General features: G+C 41.7%; 1 protein-coding gene across 48 annotated transcripts in view; it reads left to right on the top strand.

Annotated features, from left to right (window-relative positions):
* The window catches only part of Rims1 (regulating synaptic membrane exocytosis 1), a 499,647-nt gene that overhangs the window by 298,451 nt on the left and 176,656 nt on the right, over positions 1–24,540 (top strand). The window contains exon 1 of one of the 48 annotated variants that reach the window (XM_039084290.2): positions 4,905–5,825. In XM_039084290.2, the coding sequence (XP_038940218.1) occupies positions 5,711–5,825 (115 nt within the window). In that variant the 5' untranslated portion in view covers positions 4,905–5,710. 48 annotated transcript variants of the gene reach the window in all.

The raw sequence follows: 24,540 nt of genomic DNA, 5'->3' as shown, positions 1-24,540 counted from the left end.
CAATAGTGTCAGAGACTTCCAACCAATGAGTATACATGGAGGGACCCATGGCTCCAAATACATGTGATGCAGAGGATGGCCTTATCTGGCATCAGTGGGAGGGGAGGTCCTTGGTCCCGTGGACGGTTGATGCCCCAGTGTAGGGGGATGCTAGAGCAGTGAGGCGGGAGTGGGTGGGTAGGTTGAGGAGCTCCCTCATAGAGGCAAAGAGGAGGGGATCGGGATGGGGGTTTGTGGAGAGGAAACTGGGAAGGGGGATATCATTTGAAATGTAAACAAAATGATTAATTAAAGAAAGGAAGAGAGAGAGAGAGAGAGAGAGAGAGAGAGAGAGAGAGAGAGAGAAAGCAAGCAAGCAGACTGCTCAGCAGACCATAAGCCAGGACATAGCAACCCCCTTCCCCAAACCAGGTCATCTGCATCAGCTTCTGCCTTACACTTCCTTTGAGTTCCTCCTCTGATTCCCTCAATGGACTCTGATCCAGGAAATGTGAGCCAAATAAAAATCTCCTTCTCTCTCCTCCTAACCCCAAAGAAACGAAAATCTCTTTCTGTTCCTGAGGTGGATATTGTGCTTTAATCCTAAACTAAGGTGTGTATGATCAATGTAATTTTGGACAGGTGTTATCTCGTTCTGCCATACCTTTATGACCCAGCCCTAAGTGTGAAACCCTTCACATTCCCTTACGTCGCATAAGGTAAGACAGTGTGCCCAGAGTATGTATTTTGTGGCTTTTTCACTTGGACTCCTCTTTATTTTGACATATTTTCTGTTATAAAAACTCCCCCCCCCGTGTGTGTGTGTGTGTGTGTGTGTGTGTGTGTGTGTGTGTGTGCACGTGCACATGTGTGTGTATGGTGGCAGCGGAGGGGCATCGGATGTGTGTCCGTGCCATTTCTACAGTGCCCACGTGGCGGTTGGTCAGAGGACAACTTTGTGGAGAGAACCTCTTCTGCTACCTTCTTGTGGGTCTGGGGATTGAACTCTGGTTGTCCAGTTTGCCCGCCAAGTGCTTTGACCCACTGAGCCGTCTTGCTGCACCCCTTTCGCCTTGTGTAATTACTGTCATTTATGGAGAGGTGGCTACTAGTGGCTAAAGCATTTGCACTTGCCTCCAGCTATTCCTTTAAACATGCCATTCTAGATTTCAAAGTGTGCCACCTTGCTTGGCCTCCTGTAGTAAATATGTCGGTCAGTTGCAGGCACGCCCGGGAGACATCCCGTGTAAGATGAGTCAAGCCCTAAAATGTTGCTCCAGGATCATGGTCTATCCTTACCTGTCCAACTGTCAGGCAGATTGCTTTACCTGCCTCTCTCTGTAGCATACCTCATATTGCTACAGCTTCATCTTGAAACCTTAGTAATCTGGGCTTTGGACATAACACAAATTGAGCTAAATTATATTGCCCAATACTTGAAGATATACTTGCCTTCTAACACACTAAAAATACAAGTGTGTGGTCATGCATAAGGTATCATTGTTGAAACTAGACTACAACACACACCCCTGCATGTTGATTTGAGTTTGAGTGATGTGGGACACAGTCCCTTGATGGTATCGATTATATTGTCCCTATTTTACCTTTCCTAAATATGTTCAGGCTACACAGTTTATAACCAGGCTTCTATTGTACAAAGCCCTCCCCCCCTCCCATGGGAGACATAAATCCTGATAAACATAAGTGGAAGCCTTCTGTCAAAGAAAATTAAAACTAGGAACGATTCTCTAGCTACCAGAAAATTGAATGAAATACACCACTTTCTCAAATCCTGCAGTTTTATTCCTCCTTATGTCCTCAGAACTAACCCTGCACTCTCTCACGATCCTGTCGTTCTACAAAATGTTATTTTGTATCGTGACACGCTTGTTTGGACACGTATAATTTGGATGGCTTTTCGTATGCTGGTTAGATTATCTTTTGGTAGATTCTTATTATTACCTACTCATGTTTTGTAGGTTAGACTTAGGGCAGTTATGTCGGTATGGTAGTGAATAAACAGAGGACTTCAGTACCGAAGTGCGCACATATCGGTCAGGGTGGTGCTGATAGCCGAGCTGCTACTCCGGGAGCATGATCATAGACATCTTAATGACAGCGCAGGACATGGAACTGCGCCTACTCTTAATGAAACCACTCCAGCTCGACCCTGGATGCCCCCTCTAGATCAGTGAAAACAGAAGTCATTACTTCCCTGTCTTTCTTGTTAATGACCATATCTTTTCTAACATAACAGGAACGAGAATTAATAATGCAAACGTTTCCTCTACTGCTACGAATATAAGGCAGTTGCCAAAAAAAAAAAAAAAAAGTACTCAGACTTGTTTGACTGGTGTTAATGGACCCCTAGCCAGTCCTCAAGGCAGCACTTCTTGAAGCCTTCAGCATAGCACACCGAGACTATCTTAGAAACAACTAGAACATGCAGCCTGATCTGAACCCAGCCGATCAGGGATCTTTCCACAAGTCCTTGCTAGTAGCTTCATACACTACCAACATCAGAGCATGGCGATACCCAATAGAGTTTCAGGAAAGAGCTAGGTAGGTCATTAGTAGCCTATAGGGTGTTGTATTCCGATGAGTTTCTGAGCTTCAGCTGTCAGTCACTAAAGAACACAGTGTGTGATATCCATGAGGTAGAAGTCACTCTCCAGCCCCAAGGAGGTGGTGAGCTGAACCATTGTTAGCATGACTGGTGGTTGTCACCGTCGAATTCAGACCCTTGCTGTGCAGCTGACCTGCTGTGTACGTCTGGAGTCCTGAAATATCATCGTTTAATATTTCAATGCAAAAAAGCTTAGTCTGAGTATGCTTCCTGTTTACTCAATGTTCTGAATTTGGGCCTAAGGGAAGAATCTACCAGACACATGCATGCCAAGAAGCTTGAAAAGAATTACAGAAGAGTGTCAGTGTAGGGTTCTCCTTTGGACACTTCCAGAGAAGCTGAAGAGATGGAAAATCGCTGTGTGCTCTGTGTGCAGTGAAGGGAAACGGCCCGGAGAAAAATACCTGAATGTAAATGTTTCCCTTCATCATCTTTTACAAGAATTGTGTTTTACTCTTGGTGGTAAAAATTAATAATGCCCGTCTTTCTCAGGAGGTTCCGTGTTTAAGCAGATTCGACAGCAAGTTAATTACACACTCTGCATCCGATTTGTCCTGCTGGTGTTCCTCAAGTACCGGTGGGTTAATAGAACACAGTATGGCTTGGAAGGAGATAAAGATAATCAATGCAGAAGCAATCTGTTATAGCTGGATGACCAGTCTCAGATCAGTATCCCCACAACTGGATTCTCGATGTGCACACTTTCCAAGGCTACTCTCTCTAGACACCCTCATTTGAAACTGCCTGCCATCAAATGGAAGCTGTCGAGCTTCATTTTTAAGTTTTCACTTTCAGTATGGAGTATATTTTGTGTACTTATCCACCATCCAAAAAATTTCACAACAGAATTAGATCTTGAAGAAAGTAATTTTATGTTCTTTTTCACATTCTTGGCCATTACCTACATCCTTCAGCCTGTCTTGTTCTCTTTTCTTTGTGTTACACTATATCCACATGTACAAGTTTTTACACACACACACACACACACACACACACACACACACACACACATATATATATATATATATATATATATATATATATATATACTACATTACTAGGTAGATTCCATATATGATAGGTAAAATGTGAGTTTTTCTTTCCAATTTTATGACCTCTCCTAAATTCACACTGTCTAGGTCGATTCATTTACTGAAAAAAAAAATTTTTAACTTCATTTTCCTTTATGGCTGAGTTGTGCATACTTTGGATCCAGTTAATTCTGATATGTGATCGCTGTAGCATATTTGATCACACTGTGAACCCTGAGATTGTGTTAAAGTAAAAACCTGTTTCTAGTTAGGGTGTGGTTCAGTCCTTAGCACAGACCTTTGATCCCTTGGCTGGAATGCAGACGTGCCTTTTGTACACACCTCTAATCCCTAACAATGAAGAAAGTAACCATGTTCAAAAGTGATGTCTAATGGAGTGGCAGACAAAGTGATGACTCAGAGAAAGATTTGATACATAGGATATGCCCAGCTCTCATAAGGACAGGCAACAGAGGCTACTTAACAGAACACCACAGAAAAGAGAGAGAGAAAAAGTGAGAAGGCAGTTTTGCCGGGAGAGTTTTACAGAGACAAGTGGAAGAGAGAACAAGCTAGACACAGGTGAAGACAGAATGAGTCAGAGAATGAGAAGGAGCCAGAAGATTAGAACAAATTGCCGAAATTATTATATAGACAAGCAGAGCAATTCAGTCAGAGCCTGAGAGAGAATCCAGATTGAATCAGTCAGCTGGGAGAGGACGTTAGCCAGAAGAGCTGAGTCGAAGCAACCAGTGAGAGCTCAGAAAGAGTAAGAAAGGGTGAGTTTATTCTACAGCAAGTCTCAGAGGCTGAAAACATTCTACGCCTAAATTATACTGTATGGAGGCTAGATGCTTCCAGGACTGGGCCTAGGTTAGCAGGCAGAGGTAGTAAGTCTCTAGAAGACAAATATAGCAGGCAAGTGACAAATATATTAACAATGATGCTTTTATTTATTTGCAAGTTTTTAATGATAATTTTGTCACAGAATTTGCCATCTTGGATCATTTTCAGACTTGCCATGACATAGATGAATATCCTTTAGGAACTATAAAACGCATTCAACTACAAGAAAGTCTCAGCATTTTCAGCCTTTATAATATCATTTTTATTAAAATTCAAAAATAACAGGTGTGAGCAGGAAAGATTCTGAACTTCATTTGCGCGTATTGGTTTTGGTGAAATAACTCGCAGGGTAGAAATAGAAAATATTTTTTTTTCATAACGGGAGCATGAATATTATCTATCAAGATGTCCAAATTTTCATCTTAGAAAAGTGCTATACTATTGACACCTGTAGTATCAAGACTTATTTTTGAAGATTATTCTGAAAGACAAACAAATCCAAAAAACCCCCTATTTTTACATAGCCATATAATAAATAAAAATACTATACATAAAATAAATGGCAAATACAACTACAGCATAATTTCATTAAACTTTCTCGGAAGTAACACAGAAGTTTTTTCTTTAAAAATCTAATATAAAACTGTAAGACGCGCTCCTATTTACTGAATTTTAATGGTAGTGAGCAAAAGCTGACAAGTAACACTTCCAGAAATCATCACGACGACTAAAGGCCATTTCATTGTCATAAAAATCCTTTATTTAGCCCTCTCTACAAATAAGCTCACAGCAGGACAAAGGACACTAGTTAAAGTAATTTGGGCGACAAGTAAACATAAGGAATGGCTAGGAGCATAGTGTCATCTGGCAGAGAACCGAGAGCTTATTTCCTGAATCCTGTGGATCTGCTTAAAACCCAGCAGAGATGCCAATATGCTTCTCCTCAGTAAATGCTACCAGTCTTCGCACTGCCAGGCCCGTGGAGGTCTGCGCATGGTCTTTTATCCAAGCAATCTTTTGGGTAGCCGCACGGCGCCTGCCATGACCCGAGTCAGTCATGCAGGGAGACTTCTCCCGTGCTCACACCAACGTTTTCCTTCAGTTTCCATTTTCGGATGCTCCTCTTATTCAATGATAGAACCGTGGAGATGGTGGAAGAGGTACACACTCTTCTCCGATAAGGGCTCGGGCAGCGGAGAGCGACTGTTCTTGGGCTCTGTTTCTTTGCATGGTTGCTGTGATGTGTGCATCTGGGAGGCCCGTCCCTGCAGAAGGGTGGGGAGAAGAACTGAGGTCTGTTGATTCTGAGGCGGGACCAAGTGAGACCCACCGAACATGTGCTGGTAAGACTGGGGAACCGTAATTCTGCTTCATTCTCTTTCCGGTTGTATCTAAATCTATATTAAGTACTCCAGTCGTATCCATTTTTTCCTGGTCTAAATACCCATGTGTGTTGTACAAGGTGCAGAGTAATTTTCTTGCATTTCCTAAATGGAGCAACTTTTTCTTTGTCAACTTTATCTTTAATCCGTTTTTCCGAAATGAGATCACAGGGTTTACAGAATGGCCTGAAGATGAGAGAAGATCCGATCTATTGATTTCTGTTTGTGTGTACTAGTCAAGTAGAGATTTAAAGATTAGGAAGTCAGTAATAATAAATTGCTTAATTGTGCGTGGGTTTTGGATTTCGGGCAGTGTTCATGCTTCATGATCAGAGACCGAGGAGCAGGGCAAGTCAGAGCCATCATTTACAGAAATCAATCTGAGCCAAGGACAGGAGCCTTGTCACTTTTACAAGACAATGGGTACTGGGTTTTAGTGGATAATCCAAAACTTTAACATGCACAGGCTGTCACGTAGCCTACAGTGCCTGTGGGTTAAATAATGTGAGTGTAGCCCACGCAGGATTGCAGCTGATATTAGCCTTGTGGGCTCCCTCTCTAAGAAAACCAGTGTGCTGGGCTTGGAATAGCCATGGAATCGCAGTCGAGGGTTAGGCTGTATAGTCTGACACTCAGAGGAATTCCTGTCACTCAAACTGGGAAGAGGTGTTTCAAATAAGAACTAGTAAGTAAGTCAATAGAGTTGGTATAAATTTCTAAATTAATAAAACTGCAACTGATTTTTTTTTCTGTGTTGTTGGTCTTCAGTGATATCCGTCACTCTGCATGACATATCATGACATGTGAAATCCAGAAATGACTGAAAAGCTATTTCATAAAAAGGGACCACGGTAGCTCTTTTTCTCTAATGTTGACTCTTTGTTTCTATTCTGTAAACTGCCTGCTGCTCATACCATTTCTCAGGCCTGATTGCTTTATTAAGGATTTTTGTTGTTGTTATTGTTCTATTAAAAAATTATCACCATTTGATAAATGCAATTAAGACAGGGCCATTTTAAGAACGCAAAGAAATTATACACGAATACTATAAATGTATGAGATAGGATGAGGGATAAATATCAGATTAATAGCATTGAAAGTCTGTCATCATTTAAAATTAGCACACACTAAGAGGTCCATAGGGTGGTAGAAAACAGGAACACGTAAGTATGTAAGAGGCAATCCTTTGAGTTTTGGCACAGAATCAGCCCGAAGCTTTAAATTCTGATTAATTTACTGATGTGGCTTATAAGATCCATGATGGGGTGAGGTGTGGTCATGACAATGTGTTTAACTACAGAAAATGAATAAGTATCTGAAAGTTTTGGCTGCCCCCCAGTCCTCATGCCTGTGTTGGTCTGCACGCCTGTCTGTAGACTGTGGCTTTGCAGTTCTTTCTTAGGACACTCACACAGCAAAAGAAACAAGTTTTGCAAGTACGGCCTCCCACCCCACTTACTGCTCTCAAAACAAACTTTACTGGTGCCAGAATTGGGAAAAGAGATTTATAACATTACAGACCCCAGCAGAGCAGCCCAGATCCCCTCTCCAACAAGCCACTTGCATAATATCCAATATTTACAAAGAACTCAAGAAGTTAGACTCCAGATAACCAAATAACCTTATTAAAAATGGGGTACAGAGCTAAACAAAGAATTCTCAACTGAGGAATACTGAGTGGCTGAGAAGCACCTAGAGAAAAGTTCAAAATCCTTAGTCATCAGGGAAATGCCAATCAAAACAACCCTGAGATTTCCCCTCACACCAGTCAGATTGGCTAATATCAAAAACTCAGGTGACAAGAGATGCTGGCCAGGATGTGGAGAGAGAAAAACAGTCCTCCATTGTTGGTTGGATTGCAAGCTGGTACACACACTCTAGAAATCAATCTGGAGGTTCCTCAGAAAATTGGACCTGAGGACCCTGATATACCACTCCTGGGCATATACCCAGAAGATGCTCCAACATATAACAAAGACACATGCTCCACTATGTTCATAGCAGCCTTATTTATAATGGCCAGAAGCTGGAAGGAACCAGATATCTTTCAACAGAGGAATGGATGCAGAAAATGTGGTACATTTACACAGTGGAGTACTACTCAACTATTAAAAACAATGACTACATGAAATTTTTAGGCAAATGGATGGAACTAGAAAATGTCACCCCGAGTGAGGTAACCCAGTCACAAAAGAACACACATGGTGTGCACTCATTGCTAAGTGGATATTAGCTCAAAACCTCAGAATACCTAAGACCACATGAAGCTCAAGAAGAAGGAAGACCAAAATGTGGATGCTTTAGTCTTTCATAGAAGAGGGAACAAAATACTGGTGGGAGGAAATACAGGGACAAAGAGGGGAGCAGGGACTGAAGGAAAGGCCATCCAGAGACTGCCCCACCAGGGGATTCATCCCACATGCAGTCACCAAATCTAGACACCATTGTGGATGCCAAGAAGTGCTTGCTGACAGGAGCCTGATATAGCTGTCTCCTGAGAGGATCTGCTAGAGCCTCGCAAATACAGATGAGGATGCTTGCAGCCAATCATTGAATTGAGCATGGGATCCCCAATGGAGGAGTTAGAGAAAGGACTGAAGCTGTAGGAAGAACAACAATATCAACCAACCAGACGCCCCAGAGCTCCCAGGGATAAACCAGCAACCAAAGAGTACATGCGGAGCAACCCATGGCTCCAGTTGCATATGTAGTAGAGGATGGATAGCATTGTAGGACATCAATCAGAGGAGAAACCCTTGGTTCTGGGAAGGCTTGATGCCCCAGTGTAAGGAAATGCGAGAGTGGGGAGGCAGGAGTGGGTGGGCGATGGGTGGGTGGGTGGGGGAGCACCCTCATAGAAACAGGGGGGAGGGAGATGGGATAGGGAGTTTCCAGAGGGGAAACCTGGAAAGGGGATAACATTTGAAATGTAAATAAACAAAATATCTAATAAAAAATAAAATAAAATAAATAAAAAATTCAAAAAAAGCCAAACATAACGCCTGGGCCCAGTTTGAAATCAAGGGAAAAAAACTTGGCAATTGCATGTGAGTCCAGTGAGATATCATCTCAGATCAAGACAAGTTCCAAATCCAGAGCCCTGTGTTTAAACCACATGACCTTGGGAATATTAATAAACTTAGCTAAGTCTCACTTGTTGGGTCCAATATAATTTTATCATATCCCTATAAATAAATGAATTAAATAAAATTATCAGAAAATTTACACATGCTCGACATGTAAAAGACCTCTAGGTATTATGTATCGCTTTTTCTGTCTTCTTCCCCATGCTGCACTCTGGTTAGCTTTGGACTGATATTGGATTAAAGCACACCTGGAAGTTTGTAAAAAGAAAAGGAAAAAAATCCCCAAAGGTCCTGTGTGGGGGTAAAAACTGTTCTTTGAGGGTGGGGGATATGTATAAAGTAGTCAGTTTGCTAGACACTGGTATTTTTTAGTTGTTACCATAATTACAAGACACTATTTTTTTTAAATCCTTTCTCATGGGATTTCTTAGGCAAGTTCATGTTATTTAAGTAAACAGATCATATTTGTTTTAAATTTTAGTTTTCTTGGATATTTTATGTATTTACATTTCAAATGTTATCCCCTTCTCCCACCTCTCCCATACACCCTTACCCCTCCCCCTGCTTCTATGAGGATGCTCCCACTCCCGCCCACCCACTCCCATCTCAACACCCTACATTGAGGAAAGAGGCTTTCACAGGACCAAGGGCTTTCCTTCTTACTGATGCTGGAAAATGCCATCATCTGCTACTTATGCAACTGGAGCTACGGGTTGCTCCATGTGTATTCTTGGTGGTTTAGTCCCTGGGAGCTCTGGTGGGGTCTAGTTGGTTGATATTGTTGTTCTTCCTATGGGGTTGCAAACCCCTTCAGCTTCTTCAGTCTTTTCTCTAAATCCTCCATTGGAGTCCCTTTGTTGAGTCCAATGGTTAGCTGCAAGCATCCTCATCTGTATCAGTAAAGCTCTGGCAAAGCCTCTCAGGAGACACCCATATGTATTTCATGTTGGCAAGTACTTCTTGGCATCAGCAATAGTGACTGGTTTTGGTGGCTGCATATGAGATGGATCCCCAGGTGTGGCAGTCTCTGGATGGCTTTCCTTCAGTCCCTACCCCACTCTTTGTCCCTGTATTTCCTCCCATGAGTATTTTGTTCTCCCTTCTAAGAAGGAATGAATCATCCACACTTTGGTCTTCCTTTTTCTTGAGCTTCATATGATCTGTGAATTTTCTCTTAGGTATTCCAAGCTCTTGGGCTAATATCCATTTATCAATGAGTGCATACCATGTGTGTTCTTTTGTGACTAGGTTACCTCATTCAGGGTGATATTTTCTAGTTACATCCATTTGCCTAAGAATTTCATGTAGTCATTCTTTTTAATAGCTGAGTAGTACTCCATTGTGTAGATGTACCACATTTTCTGTATCCATTCCTCTGTTGAAGGTCATCTGGGTTCTTTCCAGCTTCTGACCATTATAAATAAGGCTGCGATGAACATAGTGGAGCACATGTCTTTTTTATATGTTGGGGCATCTTTTGGGTATATGCCTAGGAGTGGTATAGCTGAGTCCTCAGGTAGTACTATGTCCAATTTTCTGAGGAAACTCCAGACTGATTTCCAGAGTGTGTGTACCAGTTTGCAATCCCACCAACAATGGAGGAGTGCTTTTCTTTCTCCACATTCTCGCCAGCATCTCTTGTCACCTGAGTTTTAGATCTTAACCATTCTGACAGGTGTGAGGTGGAATCTCAGGGTTGTTTTGATTGGCATTTCCCTGATGACTAAAGATGTTGAACATTTCTTTAGGTGCTTCTCAGCCATTCGGTATTCCTCAGTTGAAAATTCTTTGTTTAGCTCTGCAGTCCATTTTTTAATAGGATTATTTCATTCTCTGGACCATATTCCTTTAAGTTAAGGACAGACACCAACTCTCCCTGAGTTATCACTTACCAGCTTATATTACGAAACAAAGTAGAAGAAGCCTCCCTGTGGGCTTGGAATGTTCTGGACTGGGTTAGAGGAGTGTTTCCCAGTCTGCTACTGTTTCCAGTGACCGACTGTTTTACCATAATTAAATGGAACTGGGATTTCTTGAGCTAATTTCCCTTCCTCTGCTAGTGTTGCTATTGCTCTTTAACACAAGATAAGATATGGATGTAGTATACGTAGGTGATTTACTGATAAAAATGATGATTTTTGCCTCATTGACATCCCTGTTACACTATGAATTATATGACTACAGGCACCCATCCCTTGATGTCACAGATATACTCCTGTCCCACCCCCCCCCACCCCCAGCTCCCTGTTTTAGGTATGTCCTTTTGTCCTCTGGAGCAGAGCCATTAGCAGTGGGATGATCATACAGGAGAGTCTGAACAAGCAGTTTTCTTCTGTTCCCAACAGTCGCTCCTGGCTTCTGTTTTATGTGCCCTGGTGCAGTTGTTACCACTGGGTGCCGTGCACCGTTTAGGAAAACTGCAGAGGAAATGATCTGTGACGAGGGGCTTGGCAGGACCATTCCCAGGGGTTGATAATGGGATCAGATTATCTCAGGTGAGTTCAGGGGGTGAGGGGGCGTCTAAAGTTGGCAAGGATCTGTTCTACTTTGTCATTGGAGATCTCGGATAGCACAGTGAAGTGTCTCTGAGAGAACAAGAGGAGATCAAGAGCATCTGCCGGAGTCTTCCTCCTTTGATAGCTTTCAGGGACCACAGAGCTTCCTCTCTGACTGACTGCAAGGGCAGACCGCATCCCTGTACTGCTTTAGGAAATGGTTAATTTGGGGGCTAGAGGGCTTTGCTGTGTGCTGCCGGGAGAGACTCAGTTCAGTACAGGGCAGAACGGCATAGATTAAAGCAGTGATCAATGAGAATCCAAGCACTGCAGAGATCTGATTCTATGACAACAGCACTCAGGGCCTTGTTTAGTGTTACCGTTGTGTAATGTGTGTAATGTTGGGGGGACTGCAGGGTTTGGTGGGGGGGTGTTTCATTGAGGTATCAAGGACCGTGGGGAATTTTATTTAGATTTTTGCACGTTGGCAAGTTTTTTTTTTCCCTGTGTTTTGGGCTTCTGCCTTTGCTAGCTGGAATTTAATGATTTGGTGTCAGTAGCCCTTTACTTAACCCTTCCGATGCCGCTGCTCGGCTTGCTGTGCTCCTGCAGTTTCTACTACTCCATACGTTGCATTCAAGGGCAGGTAAACCAAACCATGCTATTAACCGTAAGATGACTATAAGGCTAATGGGATTCGATGTTGAATTATGCAAAAGGGTAAGATATTAAGATGCATCCTTTCTATTCTACCGGAGAATAAGGAGTACTTTGCTTTGGAAGTGGGAGCTACATAAATAGATACTTTTAAAATGTAGATGATAATCTGGTCGCTTTATGTGATGTCGTTCTCGATTTTGAATGTGTATCCGAAGTGTACATCGGGTAGTATGAGCTTCAGTGTTGTACCGAACTCACAGCTTGATGTAGAGGGTACTTAGGTGATTTGGGAAGAGTCCCTTTGTGTTTTCTGATTAATGGAAGATACTTTGTTTTCATTGTTGACTGAGCTGTTTGGGAGGCTTCGGGTGCTTTGTCTTAAAAATAGAAAAACACAAGCTGCAAACAGAGCGTTCTCTTCAAGGGTTTGGAAAAGGCTGCCCAGGTCTGATTTCTTCTGACCCATCCAGGGTCTGGATTGGAGATCAGTGCTGTAAACAGGCCTGCTTTTCTGCCTGGTGCTAGGTTGTGGGCTAAGAAAAACAATGTTGATATAAGGGTGATCAGCGTGCAGGCGTGCAGTCGGAAGAAACTGCATGCCTTTGGGGGTCAGAGATTTGAGGGTGTGACCTTGGGGATTAATATAAACCAACCTCTTCTTTCCCTGATTTCTCTTCCACCAGAGGAGAGAGCACTTTCTACTGCTGCTGTTAGTGGGGATGGGATAGCAATTTAAGGTGCTCTACATCGTCACATGCTGATTTCTGCAGAGAAACAGTATGCTTTCAAACATTTAAAGAGATTGCTTGCTTTCCTTAGTAACACCCCCCACCCCCTGATTTGTAACATTGTAGCTTGTGCTATTTTGCAGTTTTTATAAAGGTGGAGACCAGCTTCTTAAAAATTAAGCTGGTAAATCCCTTGGCTTCACTGTAACTTCTTTTCCAAATAGGGGCTGAGTATTTGCAGTACCCCTAAAAACTTTCTGTTAGACCTCACTGCTTGGGAGGAAAGGCATCCGGTGGTGGTTTGCTGCAATGCTCTGAGGGCGGAGAGTACACAGGCCCAGGGGGTTCTCTGGCAGCTGACAGGGTCACGAGCTTCCTAGCTGCTCTCTTGTTGGAGATGTTGCCATCTCTTCCCAGAGGGTGATTTTTAAGAAGTCTACTTCCTGCCAGGGGCAAACTCAACATCCAGAGGATCCCAAGCAGGTGGGGAAGTTACAGCTCCATTCCATTCACAAGTTTAATCAAATATGCCCTTTTGGATTACTGTAATAATTTATTGAAAACTGAACCACAAACTCATAGACTGACTTATAATTGCTTGTGGACAAAGTCACACATTTGTGTTTATGGCTACCCCCATGGCATGTTGCTCCCAGACCTTTACCATGATGAGAGCAAGCCTGAGGCGGTGATGATTCATGGTTTCCTGAATATGCACAGCAGAGAGGAAAGAAAGGTCTAGTTGACTCTGCTGAGCTCTCTGGAAATGGAATAATTTACCATTTCTACTAATAAACCTAGGAGACTGGTAACTTTTCCCATAGTGACTCCTCATCCTCTGGGGTTCTGGGTTCTGGTATCTTTCAACTTCCTATTATGTGATCCTGTTATTGAGGGATTAGCAGGACCTTTGAGAAAAAATAGATACTTTCATTTTGAAGTAGGACCTCTTGAGTACCAGGGAGTATCCTCTTACAGGAATAATGGAAGTCGTTTGGAAAGAGAAATTTAAATGCAGATAACAACAACAGTGCATAACCTCCCTATGTGCTACATAACTACTTTTAGTGAGTGGAATGAATTGTATGCTATCACAATAAGGCCCATTGTTTGCAGTAATGGATGCCTAGTTTTCAAGTAATTATTTCAGTGAATATATTTTATCCATTACATCTTTAAGGACTTGTGATATAAACTCACACTGTGATGAGCCCCAAGCTCTCAGTATATTTTAAAGACAAACTCAGAAAGATTGGTTATTAAAGTAGTTGAGTTCTAAAGACTTCTAAGAACATTATTGAATTCTAGTAATACCTAGCACATATTTTATATTGATTAGTAGTTAAAAAGGGGGCCAGCAGGTTATATTAGCTGGTAACGGTGCCTGACTCCATGCCTGACGAGTTGAGTTCAATTCCCAGGATCCACAGGACGGAGAGAGGAACAGACTTCCTATATGTTGTTGTCTATCTCCACACTCTCACTGTGGTATGCATGTGCCCCTCCTATGAATCCATAGATGTAATTTGAAAATAGTTTAATTTCAGGGTTAGCACTTCTGGTCACATATGCAGAGACTATAAAAGGTTTGGCAGTCATCTCAAACATGTCTCTGTGTAGCATCTATTTTTGAAATTGTTGACGAAAGTAATTGTGGAAGAGAGGTTAACGTACCTGTTTACAGTATTGCTCTTGCCTTAGCTGGCTTCTAAAAATACGGCTTACTGAAGTCTAGACGGTCGCAAGTGCTTGATCAGGTGAATTGACTTGCTTCTGTATGATTCTCCAAGTTCCTTTCCGTACAGTTTCTTGCTTTCCCGAGTGTTTGTCTTCAGTGGGAACCTTGTCAAAGCACCCTGCCCAGAACCTGCAGTAAAGGAGGGGTTTTAATCAGATAAGGAGAAAGCACCAGCTGAAGAAGAGCGGTGCTTTAATCCAAGTCACTTACACCTCCAGAACCTTTATATTTTAATTTGGAGAGAAATATAGAATACATGTAACATCTGACATTTGCATGTGTGATTTTATATTGATAAGTTACATGTAGTGGTATAAATATATTTCAAAGCTTCAGTTCCCCAAAGCACCAGTAAATGGTGATTATATACATTTAAGCTTTACACAGAGAGATTACAAGTGACTGAAAGCAAGAATAGCAGCGCTTTCGGGAACAGATCTGCATTCATGGAAAGCCATGTGTTGTCTGTACCTGAACACTCGCCCATTGTCGTCCAGAATGACCTTGGAGACTAAGATTTCTTTTGACAGTAGCCTTCCTTGACGTTACATTATAACTCTCTGGGTTTACTCAGAGCTGGCATTTAGTTCTCGTGATCCCTCTTTTGTTATTGTTTATCTCTTTCCCTGGTTATGGGTTGTTGTTACTTTGTGTCCTATGTTGGAGTTTACTGTGATCAGAGCTGTGCACCGAGGAAGAGAAAGTCATAGATAAAAGACTCACAGAAGAAGAGACTCTTCAGCTCTGGAATCTGAAGAGTATTGATGAAAGCCAATGGTTTCTAGTGAGGAAAAGAATTGGTCTTGGCTTTTATTTTTCCTGCAGGAGATGACCTTTTCTGAATTTTTCACAATCTTTGAACACTCTCCACAGTTGTCTTGATTAGCTCAACAAAACCGGACTACGATGGCCCAGGTTCTTATGTTCGTGGTGTACATGCTTGTAGTGGGAAAAGGTAAAAAGGGATTTTCCACCCCACGCTAGCCCTGGCCACTCTCTGGCCTGAGTGGTCTCACTCACAGACTCTCTGGTCCAGAGGTCTCAAAATGTCTCCACCCGACTGGTATGGAGAGAAAGGAGAAAGATGGAGAAAGAGAAGGATGACCCAGATCCGTGTGACTTTAAATAGCTATGAATATCTTATAAGGGAGAGATAATTACAGGACAGTTTGTCTTATCTAGGTGGGCCGTTTATATAAATATCAACCGGCTCTGAGTTCACTGTGTGGAAGTTTTGCGGGATGAGAATTTACTGATATAAATCTGATTGATAAAGTACAAGCCTCTAGAGTTTTGATTTTGCTGACTGCAGGGAGTGAGGCCACTGGGGCCAGAGAGTAGCCGGCACTATCGTGGAATGGAAAATCCCTCTTTATTATTTCCGACTACACGTGCAAGTTTTAGTCTCAAATGAAGTGCTTACATCCAAGATTGCTGTAGGACAAAGGGTCTTGGTCTCTGTCTCTGTCTCTGTCTGTCTGTCTGTCTCTGCCTCTGTGTGTGTATGCATGTGTAATCTGTGTGTTTGCTTGTGTGTGTGTGTGTGTGTGTGTGTGTGAGAGAGAGAGAGAGAGAGAATGTTCACTTAAGCATGTTTTGATCGTGATTGAGTATTTTGCGTGTATGAATTGTATTTTGTCATCGAAGCATTAATATGTCACTTTGAAAAAGCCAATAGAACTGTATGTTTTTGGTTGAAAGTACAACAACTATCAAGATGATACCTTCTGTTGATTTTACTCTCTTCAGCAGTAAATAATGGAAACCATCCAGGCTAGCGTAATATCTACTTCTAACATTTAATGTTTGGACAGCAGAATAAGTTAAAAAAAAAACACACAGTTTTTGAAGTTGAAATTATTTGCAAATACATTTCAAACCTGCCCAACAAACATTCCATATTTAAAACTAAATGGTACTCATACTTCTACTAGCTAGAATAAACGTAAGACTCAGTTTAGAGTTCTGTTGTTCTGCTTTTGGTTTGAAATTGAAAGTGTCCTTTAATCTGATATAAATGAAAGTAAATGCTGAACTTTGTGCCGGGAGTGGGGCCTAGGGCAGAAATCTTGCTTTGCATATGTTGGGTGCTTGAGCCCCAGGGTTACAAGGAAGACAAGTTCTAGGTTTGTTTCAAATGTGAGGGTGAATTATTGTTTTATTATTGGGATTATTAAAATCTCTTAATCATTATAAATGTGGTATTTCTTATAACTTATGTGTTTCTAGGGCTCAGTCTTGCTTTGGAATCTCACTGAGCTTTATGGAATGTAGTACATTTGTTATCTAACTAAGCTTTATGGAATATAGTACATTTGATAAGGTCAGTAGACTTATTGGATCAAACATGATATACATATTTTATTAGGAAAGAGTTAACCATACCATCTTTATAAATAACCACAGAATATATCCCTGGAAAAAAACACTTTTTCTGTATTTATATGAGCTTTTTTTAATCAGAAAAGGAACACCAAATGAGTATTGTTCATATTACTGCATTAATACCTAATTCAGTGTTTCAAAGGTGATTTCCGTGTTCACATTTAATCTCACCGAACCTATCCGATGGTGTGGCTGATCTGTAGCTTCAGTCCCCACCTCCTGGATGTTCAGCGAAGACGAGCTTGTTTATTGCCTTTGCTTTTACTTAAGAAATGTTAAGTTCCAGAAATTTTTAATTTTTTTTAATTTACTTTACACTGTAATCACAGCCCCCTGCCTCCTCTCTTCCCAGTCCCAACCTTACAAATCCCTGGCCCCATTGTTCTCTACTCTTTCTCAGAAAAGGGGATCCCCAATCTTTTTTAAATTTTTTATTAGATATATTTCTTAACTTACATTTTCACACATTATTCCCCTTCACGGCTTCCTGTCCATAAGCCCCCATTCCCTCCCTTCCCCCTCTCCCACACAAGTATTCCCCCCATCCATGCCCCTTATTGCCTCCCCCCATATTCCCCTGCACTGGGGGTCCAACCTTGGCAGGACCAAGGTGTTTCCCCCTTCCCCTGGTGCCCCAACAAGGCTATTCTCTGCTACATATGCAGTTGGAGCCCTGGGTCAGTACATGTATAGTCTTTCGGTAGTGGTTTAGTCCCTGGAAGCTCTGGTTGGTTGGCATTGTTGCTTTTATGGGGTTGCAAGCTCCTTCAACTCTTTCAATCCTTCCTCTAATTTCCCCCAAGGGGGTCCTATTCTCAGTTCAGTGGTTTGCTGCTAGCATTGACCTCTGTATTGGACATGCTCTGGATGTGTCTCTCAGGAGAGATCTATATCCGGTCCCTTTCCACATGCATTTTCTAGCTTCATCAATCTTATCTAGTTTTGATGGACATATATATATATATATATATATATATATATATATGTGTGTGTGTGTGTGTGTGTATATAATATATATAATATATATATATATATATATATTAACCACATGTGTGTCAGGCTCTGAATGGCCATCCTTGAGTCGCTGCTCTAAACTTTGCTTCCATATCCCCTCCTATGGATATTTTTCCCCTTTTAAGGCGTGGGACCATCTGCATTTTGGTCATCCTTCTTCTTGAGCTTCCTGTGTCTGTGGACTGCATCTTGGGTAGTTCGAACTTTTTGGCTAATATCCATTTAGGGGATCCCCACTCTTGGCTTCCACCCACCCTGGGGCACTTAGTCTCAGCAGAACTAGATATAACCTCTCCCACTGAGACCCAACAAGGCAGTCCAGGTAGAGGGAAGAAGATCCAATGACAGGGAACAGAGACCAAGACAACCCCAACTCCTCTTGCTAGGGAACCCACATGAAGACCAAGCCGCATGTTTGCGACAGATGTGTAGGGGTCTAGGTCTAGCTCTTTCGTGCTCCCTGGTTGGTGGCCCAGTCTCTGTGAGCCTCCATGGTCCCAGGTTAGTTGCCTCTGTAGGTCTTCTTGGGATGTCTTTGACCCCTCCAGCTTGCTCACTCCTCTCCCCCACTCTTCTACAAGACTCCCTGAGCTCTGCCTGATGATTAAGAATTTTTAAAAGGCATCTTGACTACAGAAAATGTAGGACATCATGCAAAAGGCATATAATCCCGTGTTCTCCATTTTCTTGTACTTCATTCACAAAATGTCAGGAAATAGAACACATTGTGAGAAAAAAAATCACAGGAATAGAGATGCCATTGTTTAATAAGTGACTAATATTAGCCATTATTTGATAAGCAGTGGCTGTTATATTTCTGGATCTTCAAGTATTGATTAGGAATGATTAAATTTGGGAATTTCGAAGTGTTACAAATGCTCTCAGTATTGAGAGCTGGCTTTTCTAAGTTGGTATTTTACCAAACTTAAAGTTTGGTACTATTAGCTTATAGTTATTGCTACTATTGATTGTATTATTTTAGTTAATATCTTTCTCATTAGAATTTTTCTACACCCACATAAGAAATTTCGTCTGTTTTCACACATGGTGTGCTCTTTTTACTTATTATCTGATGGGTGCTAGTCTAACCTCAGGACACTCTACTTCTATCCAGCTTTCTCAGTACACACACACATGTGTGTGTGTATGTGTGTGTGTGTGTGTGTGTGTGTGTGTGTGCGTGTGCATGTGTGTGTGTAATATCGGGTTTGAAGGTAGGTAGGCAGCTAGGAAGCAATTAAGTTTTCTGTCTTTTTGTTCGTTTCTCTGTCTCTTTCTCATGAACTCTTACTGCTGGGACCATGCTTCTCCATGATCTCACATTTTATCTTGTTGTACAGTGCAACATCAAGGCTCCTATTGGATCGAGTACCAAAGAAACCTTCATGCTTTGACTACAGCGTTAGTACTGAGAGCCTGATGGACTCGTCAAAGAATACAGTCTCACGGACTAGACTTTGGGAAGTTTTATCCCTGTTGGGATGCCTTCCTCCACCTCATTTCCCCAACAGATGCAGAAGCTTATTAATGAGGCTTGTGCTGTTTAAACCATAGATAAACTAATGTCCGCACATCAGTTCTACTCCAGTCGTTTTCCTTTGCATCAGAGACATTCTGCAATTGGTGGATGGGGAAAAAAAAAACCCACCTATGTTTTAAATGAAAATAACGTTGCGGTAAATATACTAAAGTGCTTTGTGTATACCCGGTGAAATAAATTTAAGTTCCCTCTTTAAAGCTTACCCCTTTGCCTAGGAAATTTCTCTGAGGAAATGAATTTAAAATGCATAAAATATTCATTTGGGAGAATAAAAGCAGAGCACTAGTCTGCAAACTTAATCACAAATTTCTCACACATTGGCTTCCGGGAAGTACAAAACACACAGGCTACAAAACACACAGCCTTCGTAACAGAAAGTGTTTGTTCAAGTGCACATATGTTCTCTGAGATGCTGATACCAGAGAGCTATGGGTTCCACACCATTGTATAAACACAGAGGCAACAGCGCATGTGCCGCGTTACGAGAACCAGATCATCCCCAGGATCCATACCATGTAACGCCTGGTGTGGTAATTACAATGGCCCTGAAAAAGAGGAAGGCGCCAGAGCACATGTTTCCTAGAATTCAGATAAGTAGTGGTCTCATGGAGTTTGATTGATTTAAGGCGTATTTCATAAAGTCTAAGTTGATATTCTGCTTATCCTTCATACACATACCATTATTAAATTAAGCTAAACATTTCGAGAACATTAAGGTGTCATACAGTAAATGATAGGTTTTTCTGGAACTCATCGTAGCTGCACATTGTGAATTTGTAATTTTATCAGAGAGGATTTGGAGATAGCGTTGTTTGTGTTCTTGAATGGACAGCATCCCACTGCAGGAGAGCAATTAGACCAAACAGAGAAGCTAATTTTGAGAACTTTATGTTCGGCCCAGTGACGTTTTCTGTTTTCTTTCAGTTTGTGTTCTCATCATCATTTTTGAGACAGCTTCTTACAGCCCAGGCTCACCTGGAACTCACAACAATCCTCTTGTTTCAGCTTCCTTCATATCAGATTACAGGTGTGAGAAGGCTTGCATGGCCCGTTTGTTTAATGTTTCCCTGATAAGAAATTGAATCTCAAGTGAAAGGCTAAGTCTTTGGCCAGCCTAAAGCTAGGTGGTTTAATAAGGCACACATGCTCCCCGTATGCATCCGGGACCAGTATGTCTTTATCTCTGGTTTGTGCTGTGACAGGTCAGCTGAATGGGCGCACCCCTGTGAAGTGTGACTACTTTCTCCATGCCGTAGACTGAAGCCAGTGACCTTGCGGTGCTCTACAGCCTGCTTTCCTGTGCTGCAGTTCTGAAGTTTTGTAAGAATATGAACACTTAGCAATTTTCTCAGGAACAGTGATGAGGCATAAATAGAACTGTTCTCCAAACTTCTCACACCCGGTGATCTCCCAATGGCAGCCAAGGAACTGCCAACCTAAAGACAAACCCTTCTTATATATCTAGAAAGGGTTTACTCAACGTCCCCCAAAAGACAAACAAAAAACCCCCAAAACCTAATAAAAACAGTAGCACCTGCCCCCAATATCAAACCGACCAACCAACCAACCAAAAAACAGACGAGAAAAGTTGAATTAATATAAATGGAAGTAAGTGGAGCAGAAGGTAGAGAAAAGGCATCAGGGAAAGGTTCTGACTTCAAAGTATCTGTTCCTATCTGATGCTGATTGAACCCATCCTTTGCCTGTTATAACTCAGTAACACATCTTGAAATTGTAAACTGCATGAGTCCCTTGTAAGCATTTCTTTTTTAAAATTAATGAATTTATTTTATGTATGTGAGTACACTGTATCTGTCTTCAGACACACCAGAAGAGGGCATCGGATCCTATTACAGATAGATGGTTGTGAGCCACCATGCGGTGGCTGGGAATTGAACTCAGGACCTCTGGAAGAACAGCCTTAACCACTGAGCCATCTCTCCAGCCCACTCATATGCGCTTCTATTTCTTATTATGCACTTACTAGTCATCCGTACTCCCCCGACTGCTTTCCTGTTTACATCACTGCCGCTGTAGACTGTAGCAGGCAATGTATCAGTCTCCCTGCAGGTAGGACGTGGTTTGACACTCAGAATACTGACAGTCATTGCTGTTTGAATTGAGCTGCCTGGGTCCAGACAAACACTACCACTTTCCTTGATCGAAGGGACTCTTCTAGAGTGCGGCTGCTGTTTTTACGATCCTTCTACCGTGAAAGTGTCCAGCAGTACAGTTTCTTAAACCTGTGATTAAATCCAGTCCCCAAACAATGAAAACACATAAACCCCGATTCTTTTCACAGGATATCCTGGCTGTTTATACCGAGGCTTTGCACAGCACACCCTGTTCTGTTCTCTCACGTGAACGGATTGCGTAGTATCAATGTGCAAGCCTGGTCAGTTGGAAAGTTTCCTCCTGGGTACAGCACTTCCCAAAGTCTGATTATCAAGAGTCACTATGATAGAAAAAAAAAAGGCCCCACACTGTCAATTCTGTGATTTATTATCCATTCCTATTCAGTGTTTAGTTATCAGTATTATCCCCACTATTCAATACTAGATTCTGGGTCAGTGATTTCTAAGACGTTACACCTCACGCTTTATTCACACATAAAATCATCCATTTCTAAACCATTACAAAAGGAATGCTTTTTTGTCCTATGATCAGTGGCGTTGGTAAATTTTCTCAAAGGCCTTTCACGGTCATTTCCAATGGTAAGTCACAGATCAACTGAAAATCACGAGCAAACTTACTTGATGAGACCGTTATAGGGTTGTGTGTGTCCGTACGTGCACAGATGTACATGGGTGCCTACATGGATGTGTGTTGAGTTTTGTTGTTGAAAGAGTTCAGAGGTTTTAATGTATCAACTCTTAAGTCCGACAGCATCAAGGCAGAGCAGAGGCAAAGGGTAAAGGTTTCTTGAGCATCAGAGCCTTTAGGGGGGTGTATCTGGAGTTCAAAATATCCTCCGCTATCAAAAAAACTAAATCTATGGAAGTCAGCATGGCTTTCTATAGTAAAAAGCATAAGCATGAACTTTACTTATTCTCCCAAGTACGTTTTCGTTTCTCAACATCTATTGGTATTTGACATAAGTCTACAAATTTCTGTGCCTTCTCATTGCCTCAAGAGATGGTTCTTGTTACATACTGAAATCTTCAGTGACTGAGGACGGGACGGTGTATGTACAAACGTGTGTGTGTGGGCACGTACACGTGGAGGCCAGAGGTCAATGTCTTTGTCTTTCCTCCTCTTCCACCTTAGTTTGAGCCAAGGTCTTTCACTGAGTTTATTAATGCAACTAGACTGACTGACCAATGGCCTCCAAGGAGTTGTCTATTTTCTTTTGTTTTTTTAATTTTTTTACCTTTATTTTTTCTATTATTTTATTCATTTACATTTCAAATGATATCCCCCTTCCAGGTTACCTCCCCACGGACTCCCCATCCTATTCCCCTTGTCCCCTCGTCCCTTTGCCTCTAGAGGATGCTCCCCCACTCCTCCACCCATTCCCACCTCACTGCCTTAGCATCTTCCTACACTGGGGCATCAGCCTCCACAGGACCAAGGGCCTCCCCTCCCACTGATGTCAGGTAAGGCCATGCTCTGCTACATCTGTGTCTGGAGCCACGGATCCCTCCATGTGTACTCTTTGGTTGGTGGTTTTGTCCCTGGGAGCTCTAAGTGGTCCAGTTAGTTGATGTTCTTCTTCCTATGGGGTTGCAATCCCCTTTAGCTCCTTCAGTCCTTCCCCTAGCTCTGCCATTGGGATCCTTGGGCTCTGTCCGATGGTTGGCTGCATCTCTAATGGTCAGGTGCTGGTAGAAACTCAGGGGACAGCCATTTTAGGCTCCTGTTAGCAAGCACTTCTTTGCATGAGCAATAGTGTCAGGGTTTGGTGTCTGCGTGTGGGATGGATCCCTAGGTGGGGCAGCCTCTGGATGACCTTTCCTCCAGTCTCAGTTTCATTTATTTGTGTCTGTCTTTCCATGTGTGTTCTTTTGTGACTGAATTACCTCACTCAGGATGATATTTTCTAGTTCCATCCATTTGCCTATGAATTTCATAAAGTCATTGTTTTTGATAGCTGAGTAGTGCACCACTGTGTAGATGTACCACATTTTCTGTATCCATTCCTCTGTTGAGGGACATCTGGGTTGTCTCCAACTTCTGCCTATTATAAGTAAGGCTGCTATGAACATAGTGGAGCATCTCTCTGCCGTGGGAATACCGATGTACATTGCCTTGCCTGGTTTGTGTGTGTATACTGGAGATCCAAACTTAGTTGCACATGTTAACACAGCAGACACTACTGAGGTATTCCCCAGGCTTCTCCATTCTTTTTTCTTAACACTTAATTCTATTATTGATTAGATAACATTGTTGGGCATTTTACCTAGGAAAGTAACTCTTAGGCCCCTGGGTAACTTAAAACTTTACTAAGAACAAATAAAATGTTTCTGGCACCCAATATCTGCACTATTTAACATGTAAGACATCATTTTTTTTGAAATGCTGGCATATGTCTTTAGTAGTATCATATAATAGTTTTCACAAGCAAAGGAATTTTAACATTTTTCTAAGGTGCCTTTATTTTGATGAGTTGATAGCTGTTCGCCTGTAAATCTTACCTACAACACGGCAATTTTTTATTTTCAACACTCTTTATGCAACTATTGCACACTGAAAAATTTTACATGGAAAGTAGGTTATCCCTGTTTTAAAGAGGAGGCAGCTTAAAAGGTGAATAGAGAGCCATTCAGTATTATAATATATATAATATTAGTAGATAAAATAATATTAGTAGATAAACTGAAAGATACTGAGATTCTGTGGGTATTAAAATCTTAAGTAAACTGAGAGGCAGCAAAATTATCAATGCATAATTTTACTGTTAGTATATAAAAATCGATAGGATGTTGATACAAAAATTAATTGGTATTTTGATATAATTAGAAAAGTGTTAGTAGATGGGTTTATATTCTATTGCGTGTTTGAGTTTCTGTTGCTACTTCATAAACTCTGAT

This window comes from Rattus norvegicus, chromosome 9, assembly GCF_036323735.1.
Source record: "Rattus norvegicus strain BN/NHsdMcwi chromosome 9, GRCr8, whole genome shotgun sequence".
In the NCBI taxonomy this organism is placed as follows: domain Eukaryota; kingdom Metazoa; phylum Chordata; class Mammalia; order Rodentia; family Muridae; genus Rattus; species Rattus norvegicus.
This window is presented reverse-complemented; position numbering and strand designations above follow the sequence as displayed.